The following is an 11,529-nucleotide window of genomic DNA, read 5'->3' as shown; positions in this document are numbered from 1 at the left end:
CATAATCGACCATGGCGTTTACAGTATTACGCTGTTCGCTGGATACCATTATGATTCTCCACTGAACAGTGCATACTCTCCTCTCCATTTGGGCCGGGACATTCCAGCTAATCTGTCAACTTTTACAGGTGCCCACATGGTAATTCAACCACATAACATCACATGTGCATGATCTTATCAGGTACCCATGTAACATCTAGATGGAGAACAGCAATGTACTATAATTAAAATGCCTTGTTCAAGGACATATGTGCTTTGACAATGCTCGAACCCACAATCTTTACATTCCCAGTCAATTGATGAAACCACTACAATATCTCTATAGAAAAAAATTCCAAGTTCTGAATACTCATATTTGTCCCGGATATTTGTACTCGCTGTATTGTGTATGATAAAGGCTCACGTTTAAATGTAAGATAATATAAATTCTATTTTCAATAGCCTTAATCAATATTGTCTTGATGAATGTAATATGAAAGAATCACCTACAACACTCACATGACACTCCTTCTTTGACCGATTCGGACAGAGCTTGAAGACACATGACCAACCAGCGAAGTTTGACCAACGGAAGTCTTTCTTGTAAGACCATCCTCAAACACTTGTATGCCCGGCTGAACATGTCTTCAAAACTCACAGGTCCTCCTGAGTCGATCTGCTTGTGATTCTTCTGTGACTTTGAGTTAGGAGGGAGGCACTGTTTCCCAGACTGGACTTGGGACTTCTGTACCATTTGATCGATTTGGGGTTCAGGTGTGATTGCAGGGAGATTGCTCAGATCCGTCGATCCAAGGGTCACATCTCGCAGGAACGGGTAAAGGTTTTCCATCTCCTCTTCCAGATTTGAAGCGAGGGATACATGTGAGACACTGTCCACATAGTACAGCCGGTGTTCCTCTGCACCAACACCACTGGTAGCCCCTCTTGGAGTCTTGTTCCCATCATGATCTTGATCAGGATTTGACCGATGCGTATCAAGATTTTCCGATGCCTTTGCCTGTTTATGGGCCCCCTGCCTTGCTGTCGAGGTCGTGCCTCTTCTAGACGTACCGGAATCCTCTTCATCAGACGAAGTTGGATCGGTCTGAGTAGCCTTCTCAGCGGTTCCTGGTCTGGTGGTCTTGACAGGATCAAGGATATCGATGACCCATTCACCTCTGAGCTTCATGTTCCTAGGATCGGCTGTAGGGAGGAGCATCTGAAGGAGCTTGGCATCTCCATCGTAGGCGAGCTGTATGGAATAACAATGTTTATGTTTGGCATCATTAATGGTCAAAGGAGAAGTCTTTACATTGTTCTACACATTCAGCTAATAAATTATTTGTTATCAAATAAGCGTAATGGACACTTAAAGATCTACTAGGCTTACTATAATTTGTTCTTTTTGTTCTTGATTTTATTCTCCCTTTTCTTGTTCTTCTTGTTCTTTTTGTTATTCTTGTTTTTTCTTTTGGTTTCTTCTTCTTCTTGGTTTCAGTGATATCAATGTAACGTAATGACAAGTTATAATTCAGAAATTTATAATCACAAATAAGTATGGGGATCAACTTGTATGAAGTTGTCATACTGTCATTAACGAATACAGTATCACATGATTGACGTACATCAATTCGTGGTTAAGAGAAAGCAAGAACATGTGATTATTTGTTGGGTTGTGTCTTATTTCTGAATATGTAATTTAGATTGTAACTCACCACATAAAACTTTTCAATATCTAGTATTGTTGAAGTGAAGAAAAGTGCTTCATAAGATGCCCATATTTCTGGCTGACATTGATCATCCCTCTGTGCCAGATATCCAGTCAACTTTCGAACCACCTATATCAATCACGAAAAGCACAAATAAAGTATCCATTATTCATGTTGATGACAATAAGGAGCTTTTGCAATACCCAACTAAATTAAATTATCCTGCATTTATTTCGCTACGTTTCAATTTTTACATGAATCCGACAAACTTCAAATGATTGCATGTAGGGTTGCATGTCTTGAAAGTACTAATTAGATTAAATGAATCTTCTCTTACGTCACCCCCCCAGTTTCCTAATTTGTCCTGTCCTCTCTAATTTCAAAGCACGTAGTTCATGATCCGTATCTGATTTCAGTGGTGTAGCATGTGTCCAGCCATTTAGGGGACATTGACATCTATAGGGGGGGGGGGGGGGGGAGCTTGGTGAAACAAATGCAAATTGACTAAGTCATCAATTAGGAGATGAAGCGGGGGAGGGGGGGGGGTGTTATCTGTTCTCCTCATCCTTCCACTTTCCCTCTCTTCTCTTCTCTCTTCTCTGATGAGGGCAGGGAAATGGGGTCCCATATACACGTAATGTACACCACTGTCTGCTAATGACAATGCTAATGACAGCTTCACTGTTCCTCGTCGTCTTTACTCTTTTATCGTTCATTGTTCATCTATTATGTGTACCATTTTTCTGTCTTTGAACTTTTGTAATTTTGACTTTAGATCTGTTAACATTATCTTTCTTTCTCCTCTTTCTATGTCTCTATCTCTTCTCCTCACTCTATCTCTTCCTCTCTCTCTCTCTCTCTCTCTCTTTCTCCCTATCTCTCTATCTCTCCCTCTTCCGTCTCCATTTCCCTCTTCGTTTTACTTAATTCGCCCATTTTATCATCATGTCGAAACTATATTGTAGTGATACGGAAAACTCATTACAAGTAATGCAGACCCTTACCTCTGAGAAATGATCCCTGATTTCGAAGGTAAGATTTTGAGTGTAGGTCTGATAGTCGGTCAGTGATGAAAACCCGTCTCTTGCCGTCATTGGAAGATGTGGCTTTGATCTCTGATATAAGCAAATAATTACCAAGTTTTTTCTTAAGTAGGTCAAAGACTTGTCTTAACTATATACAGCAAAAAGTAAAGGATAATGCATATTTGTCCACTGATAAAAGAGGGACACATCGTTCAAGCACGACAGTTAGAAAAATGGATGTTGATCTAAGAAAGACTAGAAGATAATTATCTCAAACGCAGTAATTCTGAGTAGTAAAGTGCCACCTTTTCATTTACATTTAAACATTGCGAGAGAAGCACTTTGCTGATTTGACCAAAAAGAATTGTCCTACTTGTGGCACTTATATACCTTTCCTCGCTCTGCCGCCAATAGCCAATGGCATAAATGAGAGAGCTGATGCCGTACAAGCCCTTCGCTCGGATTAAAATAAGAGATAGTTACCACAAGGCCTTTGATAGGAAATGCCGTCTCTGAATTGAATTGACTGAATTGAATTGAATTTCTTTTTTGTCATGCACAAATAAAAGGAAGGCATAAAAATCGTCTCACATTTGTATGAAATAAAACAATACATTAACGTATCATAAACAAAGAACTACAAATAACATAAATAACATAAGTATCGTTTTATCTATTCAAATTTTATTCAGTATTAATGACTTACATTTCTCCTCGGTGTCAACTTTGGTCTCTGTGCATGCTCATAGTGAAAATCTATTGAGCCTTGGTTGCACCTGTTCAGCACTTCTAGAATTAGAGAGTGATGGCTGATCTTCATGGTGCTGTCTCGCTGTAAAATCTTTAACAAAGTGGAAAATGAAAATAGAGATGCATCCTTTGTGCTTTTTGGCTACATTTAGTTTGAAGCCGAGATGTATGTATATTAGTGAAATATGAATACAAATTATGTTAAAAGTTAAATCATGCTCTTTATAAAAGCAGGTCTACCTAGCTTTTTGCTTGTTTGCTTACTTCAGAAGAAAGCAAAGGATACACGTAGGATACTAATGTGAACTGATGATAAATCCGTTGATTTATATTTTCACCTTCACCCAGCTCATGGCTCCTGATCTTTCTTTATCATCAATTATTATTTAGAACATTCATGCAGAATCATCCCAAATAATCAGTAATATTGGTTTACCTTACACCCTTCATTATTCCATTCTCAATCTTTCAATCTTTTGTTTTTGTTTGCTTGTTTTTTTTTTAAAAATATTTTTGTTCTGGGGGGAGGGGGGGGGGGGGTGTTACTTTTATCTATATCATTTGAATTCATCTGAATATTTTCGCAAGCTGTGAACAGGGAGGTCTGTAGTTCATATAAAAACGGAGCACTACTGGGTGCTCGAGTGCACACGCCGCCATGTTGCTTAGTCCTTGATCTTATCAGCAAGCAAGGCCTAGTGCAGTCGACCATTCCGATTTTGTTTATAGGGCATTTTGCCATCATCTTATAGATTCACTTGTGATTTTGAAGACGGCTTTTCTATATATCATTTAATGGCGTGTGATATCTTCTAGCATATCAAATTTGAATTTTATTTTTAGTCCTCTTTCAAGGCCAAAAAAAAAAAGGAAGTTTAGTTCTAGTTGTTGTTAATCCTCTTTCAAGATTGGTCAACTAAACAGTTTCTCTATATCTTATTGTTAGGGGAAAACTTATTTTAATATTATATAACTTAAAACGATAAGGCAAGAAATCAGAAGACCGAATGGCAGATTGTTTTACAATCATGACGGAAGATATAATGAAAACATTGTAAAACGATCAAACAGATATGAAAACAATAAAATCACAATAGCAATAATAATATGTTACCAACCATACAAAAGCACATTTCTAGAAAGTTCATTTTCTGCCCTTTCATATGACACCTCTATCAGGAAAAAAGAGCCAGGAAAAACGTTTTCACTGGCTGCCTGCCGTAGCAAAAAACAGAGATGACAAAGGACTTAACTCCGTTTCGTTGTCGATCAGCGATGCACATAGAAGACGAAAGACTTGATGCATGTCATATGAAAGGGCAGAAAATGAACTTTCTAGAAATGTGATTTTTTTTCTGCTTTAAAATTCAGATACCGCCCGCCAAATACTTTTTGGTATCCTCTCTTCATTTTTCTTTGAATCACTCATGCTTGAAATATGCATAATATGAGTTGCATCAAATGAACAAGGAGGATCTTAGGTTTACAAATATGTGTCATTTATTAATCATTATTATTATCGATAATTCTCTGTTTCGCTTTTTCAAAATTTTCAAATAATCAGCACCTATCACTATACTGTCTTGTTTTATGGTCATTGTAGATATAAGATTCTGCAAACCATCTCTTAATGAATTTCCGGAGGTAAGTCTAATTGGCATAAAATTGGAAATTGGCCCAACAAAGGCAAGTAAATCATACTATCGCACAAATTCACCTTAGGCCTATATCATGTTAGACTGCATGTGCTATATAATGTGCAATCAATTATATACATCTACGTTCATAGATTTCATATATAATACAAACACAATGAAGTTGATGGATTTTGTGCAATTTGAAATGAAATGAATTTCCACCTTTCGCAAACACATTCGAAAAATGAATTAAATTGCCGTTCTAGTTCTTTTAATAGGGACTTTTAGATTTGCGTGGACTGATACGTGTGACGTCCATTCAAGACAGTGCATTAAAAGGACGTCGATCGTAGCAATCCCCATTGTCCTCGTGCGAATCTAAAAGTCCCTAGTGTTGTTAATCCCATACAAATAATGTTCGGATTACGTAATACGTCATTGCCATGATCGCACATTTCAATAGGTGCCGCACAGGGCTATTGAAACTAACATGGGTTGACCTTTAGAAAGTCATCGCTATGATGTTCAACCGTGAAAATTAAATAGATAAAAGCCTTACCTTGTCAATTTTTCGAAGAAGTGGCAGAGACACATCAGATTTTGTATCTACATAGACCAACAGAAAATGAAATCAAATTGGACATCATTCATTTGAAAATAATAATAGATAGAGCGAACGGGGCGTGTTAATTTAAAGCTGAACGAACATAACGTACAAATGACAGTTTGTAATGCATGTAGTGGCTTTCAATATAAAATCCACATTCCAAGTTTATTCACCTGCATGTTGACAAAAATGACGTAATAAAACCAAAAGACAGACAGAAGCAGCCAAAATGTGAAAACTATATTTTGTAAATTTGTTACCCATTATTGTTGCTCTTTTGCAGTCTTCAAACCATGGACCTAGATGGGTTGACCGATTTCCACTTCCGTATATCTGTCAGCCATTGTCAGACGTATCTTGCTATGTCGTGTTAAAGTCTATAATATCAAAGTTCAGATTGAATTTCATTCTTTATTTACACAGACAGATAACAAAAGCATTGATTCCTTTGCATAAAGGGGTGACTGACCCCCTTCAATTATATTTAAAAAAAGAACGAACAAAAACAAAGACTTTTTTTCTAGGCCTTGGTCTCGGCCGTGGAGTATGATACAAATCATCCTGGGTTAGTAATTTTAGGATATGGACCAGCGACAAAAAGATTTTAAAAAGTTGTCAGGACGCTTACGGGACCTGCATTGTCGGCTAGTAGGATGCCTGTCTGGCTTACAGCGAATCATCGGATCATCGCGTCGGGTCAAGTGGTCGCGTTGCGCGGCCATTAATTTTTTGTGATAAAATACCCCATTATTCACGAAATTTCGGAGGTAATGTTTGTAAGAACCCCTCTCATCTGCACATGGTCTGTTCCAATAAACCGACACTTTGTGAAAACTCTACGGCAAATCTACGAAAGGTCTTGTAACGCGACCACCCGACCAGACGCGATACGAAGTAAGCCGTCTGTCTCGTTGACTATAGGTATAGTGAACCATCTATGCACACCATATTATTATACATCTTATGAAAGATTGTTTTGTCCCAAGTCACTTGGTATCATTGTTATATGGTATGTGTTCACGCTTGGATGAACAGGACACATTGTTTGCGAGAGTGCAAAAATCGACTTGCGCCAAAATGATGCCTACAGCATGTTTTATGTTCGGATTAGCGGAGTGAGAGAATGAATTGAATGTATCAAAAGAAATGCAATTGCATATGCTTTTTGCAGAAGCAAAGTCACACACACACACACACACATGCGCGCGCACTTAATGATCGTTGATATTTGATATTCGATATTTGATATGTGTGGCATGATTAATTTTGTTAGGGATGTTATTTGGATCTGCAAAGACCAAATTAATACCCAAATCCCAATTGTTTTATTCAAAAATCACATAAGCAACTTTGACGAAAGTCGATTTTTGCACTCTCGCAAACAATATCTCCTGTTCATCCAAGCGTGAACATATACCTCACAAAAATGATACTAAATAATTTGGGATGAAACACGCTTTCATTAGATGTATAACAATTTACTGTTCATAGATGATTTTGAAATAATTAGCAATTTTCTAGGTGTAAACCTGTTTTTGACTCACGCTGTATAGTTGAAGCAAGGTTGAACAAATATTCAACATTAATTGGTATAGAATTCTAATCTATGCAACATTCTAAGTAAGTATTATATCTTAAAGAAAGGTTGGAATGCCAATGTATTACTATAAAATTTAAATTTTTCTTTAACTTTGCTATAAATCTGGTCGAAAAAAAATCCAGTACATTGAAAACTACTTTGTTTTTGCTTATGGATCCATTTTTCATGAAGTAGTACAGAAGTGAAGACGGGAGTTATAAAGTAATTCGTAGCCGAAATACAGAACTTTTCCTTGTTACATACACTTTCACTCATAAAGTTGGAATATTTTTGTTTCACCCCAATTTATGGAATTATTTTAAAAATAATTTAAAAATAATAGATCTAGATAATAGTATGCATTCTCAGATTTTATTGAATAATAATTTGCCAATGTGTGTTTTGCGTGACTGCTAAAGTATGTGTATGCTACTATGCTTATTAACTAGGGGACCTACGCACTTAAGTCATGAATGACAGTAATGAGGATGAATGCCCCACAAAAGGGCACTAATATAGCACATCGATACGGTTTTGATCCTGGGGCCTCACAGTAACGAGGCCATTGCTTTGTCACTGAAACATGACAGTACGCAGGGGGGCTAGGGAAGGGGGCAGTTTCAATAAATAAAAAAAAACAAAAACAGAAAATGCAATAAATTTTCAATAATTTATTGCATTTTACCCCGGTTCCCAACATAAAAAGAATCTTCTGTGTGCCCATGCCTTGAGCCATAATGCATGGCCGTCCAGAGGATTTTTTTTAAATTCAAAAATTGGTTGGGGGGAATTGGCGCCTTTAAAGAGAACCATGAATATGTTTGTGGTTTGAGAATGTTTTCAGTTTTGTTTTATTGCATGTTAGAGGGTTGTTACAGCAGGATTAATAAAATAAGTAGCATTTCATACACAAATTAGGCAGTTTTTTCATCAATCTTCAACAATGTTACCGGTCCACTTTAACAAAAGTTAAAATACATACATAATCATATGGTATTATAAATAAATTAAATAGTTATACCTCTAAAAAAACACAGTTGACAAATAATTTCAAAATTTAAAAACTGCCATCTTAAGCTAGAACTTGAACGTCATAGCGGCCTCAGGAAAGGAACCTATATGGGCAACCAAACCTATAGCATGTAGTGTAATCAGTTATAAATTAATTAAAACAGCCACATAATAGTAAATAATTTTCTTAGGCATGACATGACATGCGTTTAGTACAACTGTGTATGTTATATGTGTATGTCTTTTGTGAAACGTTTAATTTATGTTCTTATGCTTTTAGCTTTTGAAATAAGAGTTCTGAATTTGCAAGAAAGGATGATCCGGTACACATACACAGTACAACTGTGTATGTTATATGTGTATGTCTTTTGTGAAACGTTTAATTTATGTTCTTATGCTTTTAGCTTTTGAAATAAGAGTTCTGAATTTGCAAGAAAGGATGATCCGGTACTAATGCTAATAGCCCTTTTCTGGAAAAAAATGAATGGGATTTAGTTTACTCTTCGCACAACTTGCCCAAACAATATTACAATAAGAAATATTTGGAAGTACCATTGTATTATACAATAAAAACAAAAATCTTTTGAGTAAAGAATTGATTAATTTTACAAACAATTCCTATAACTTTAGACATAGACATTTTAATAAAATTTTAATCGTCATTCCATGTTAGACATTCATCAATAATCACTCTGACAAACCTAAAGAGTTACGCTTTTTGTTCTAATGGCAACTTATCAATCAATAAGTTCATTGTCATATCCGCAGTTCTTTGTGCATTTGGGTATAACATGATTTTTGTTGATATCATGAGATAAATTATTGCACTTAAACCATATGGTCACTTATGTTAACTCCAAATTAAAGGTATTCATTAGTGTTTCAGTGTTATTGTGTAAGTAAACAAAATATGTATGTCATCAGCATTGATAATGACAAAAAGGATGATAATAATAATAATATTCGGTTCTTGCATAGCTCATATCACATTTATATTCAACGTCTCTATGCGCTTCCAAAGCGGAAATTATTACCCTGGCTTTAGCATGGCTGGTATTACTTTTGTGCCATGCCATGCGTTCATTATATCGTTTACATACAAAAGAAAAAGAAGAGCTCCCAGAAATAGAGCCTTAAGGGACACCTCACCTAATCGGTAAAAGACTAGAGTCAGTACCATCATGTGAAAAATATCTTGTCTGTTCGATAAGTAGTTTTTAAACCAGGATAAAGTTTGCCCTCGAATTCCATATGTATCGAGTTTTTGAATCAATATATAATGGTTGAGAGTATCATAATTTGTAAAAGCGACATTTGTAGTACCCATTTCTTTCGCCGGTTGTGGGCCAATATTACTAAATAACTCGGGATTTTGGTTAAAGAAATTAAGATTTTGGGAGTGTATTTTGCGTTAGACATCAGAATAAGAGAGGAGTTGAATTATAAGAAGATTTTGTGCGAGATTAAGAACTTCTCGAATGGTGGAAACAGAGGGACCTCACGGTGTTTGGAAAATATGTTTTGAATTCATATGGAATGGGAAAGATCAAATTAACAGATTAATATTGTATCAAGGTTATAATGTAGGAGGGGGATGGGGGGGGGGGGGGGGGGGTAAGGAATGAATAATTTTGACTTGTTTGTAAAAACCCAATGTGTAATGTGGGTAAAAAGTTTATCGTACGAAAAAAAAAATAATAATATGAAAGCTATACTTTGATTTCTGCTCCAAAGTGGTATTAGGAGGTAGATTTTTTTTCGTGAAACTATGATTCCAAGTTATTAAGTTTCAAAGTACCTAAGTTCTATTAGAATGATCAAAAGATGGGAATTGTTAGAAGGCTGTAGAAATTCTGAAGAAAATAATAATCCAATTATTTTTAACAATAAAAATTTATTATAAAAAAATAAAATAAAATTATATGTGATGAGAATTTTTTTCAAAGCAATATAATTTCAGTTCCAGCTGAGATGGCATGCAGTCAAAATCTAATTTTCAACATTACGTTAAAAGGAAACAAATTTGTAGATGTATGGAATATTAGGGAAGCTATTTTGAGAAAAAAAAGAAAGAAGATAAGTGGATGTAAAAGAGTACTGTGAAGCTGTTCGTGGATTCTTTTTTATCGAGGAAGGTTTATAAATATTTTTATAGAGAAGTCACAAAATGTATTGGTTTTGCAGATTCACGATGGGTCACGGGGATTTTCTTATTTTTCCAATGAGGTATATAGGGAAATATTTAGTAGGCCTAGGAAAGTTACTCTAATTAACAGAATAAGAGAGGTTCAGTATAAGTTGCTTAATGAAGTAATATTTAATAGATAACACTTATTGAGATTCGGCTTCGTTGAAGATACCTTGTACTCATTTTGTAAGCAAAAAATTGAAACATATTAAGTTATTGAGACTTGTTCTGGGAGTATGTACATGTTCAAAGGTTATGGCAAAATGTAACAGCTGAGTTTGAGCTAAGGAAATTAAGGTCTGTCGATTGGGAGGATATTCATTTAGGATTATCTGTTTATTTCCCACGAATAAAGATATTTAATACAATTATTTTGGCAATGAAATATGGAATATATAGAAACACGGGAAAGTTCATAATGTTGTTTTGGGGTGCTTTTCAAAAAGAAATGTTGGAATTAAGGGAAGAAGGAGGGAAGATTGCAGGGAGGGGAGGTCATATTTACAGGAGGGGGAACGAGTGGAGTTTTCATGAAATTTTAACACTGGATTTAATTTAGCCTCATTTTAATTATTTATTAATTTATTTTAAATTATTTTTTATTCTGTCGATCCAATTTTGGGTGTTCTGAGGAGGCTAGGAACAGTGTGGTTTGTGTGCGGAAGTGTGGTTGGGTGGTGGGCATGTTTGTGTGCGAGGTTTTTGTTGTTCTGTAAGGGGGGGGGGGGGGTGGGTGGGTAGTGTGAAAACCAAGTGTATTTCTCAGAATTATTTGTATTGTCTTGGAAACAATAACAAAACTTTAAACAAAAACATGAGTGTATGTTATTGTGGTGTGTGTACACACACACACACACACGGGAACTATACTCTAGAATATACCCTTTAATAAAGTAATAATCGTGTTAGTCCTCATTACCAAGTCCCTTGGAGAGGACTTCAACCTGCAAGTTTAACACATGCTTTCTTTAAGCAAGTCAGAAACATGTAATTAAACCAACAAACTAAACACCTCTACAGTTTTATTAGGAAGACCTTATGCCT

The 11,529-nt window shown here is 35.8% G+C and overlaps 1 protein-coding gene across 1 annotated transcript; it reads right to left on the bottom strand.

Moving 5' to 3' along the window:
- Window positions 1–1,609: 1,609 nt before the first annotated feature.
- LOC105442389 lies at window positions 1,610–6,033 on the bottom strand. The gene is made up of 5 exons (XM_030974902.1): window positions 5,968–6,033; window positions 5,660–5,706; window positions 3,420–3,554; window positions 2,693–2,803; window positions 1,610–1,817 (listed from the first exon to the last, which is right to left on the bottom strand). The coding sequence occupies exons 1-5, from the start codon at window positions 5,969–5,971 to the stop codon at window positions 1,641–1,643; spliced, it is 474 nt and encodes a 157-aa protein (XP_030830762.1). The 5' UTR covers window positions 5,972–6,033; the 3' UTR covers window positions 1,610–1,640.
- Between the last annotated feature and the right edge of the window lie 5,496 nt (window positions 6,034–11,529).

This window comes from Strongylocentrotus purpuratus, unplaced genomic scaffold (genome assembly GCF_000002235.5).
Source record: "Strongylocentrotus purpuratus isolate Spur 01 unplaced genomic scaffold, Spur_5.0 spur5_scaffold_7, whole genome shotgun sequence".
NCBI classification, from domain to species: domain Eukaryota; kingdom Metazoa; phylum Echinodermata; class Echinoidea; order Camarodonta; family Strongylocentrotidae; genus Strongylocentrotus; species Strongylocentrotus purpuratus.
The sequence above is the reverse complement of the archived record's forward strand: the minus strand, read 5'-3'. Positions and strand labels throughout refer to the sequence as shown.

Coding starts and splice junctions, on each gene's coding strand:
- LOC105442389 (XM_030974902.1), bottom strand. Junction 2,804..3,419: donor AGTTGACACCGAGGAGAAAT/GTAAGTCATTAA, acceptor TGCTTATATCAG/AGATCAAAGCCACATCTTCC. Junction 1,818..2,692: donor TCAGGGATCATTTCTCAGAG/GTAAGGGTCTGC, acceptor TGATTGATATAG/GTGGTTCGAAAGTTGACTGG.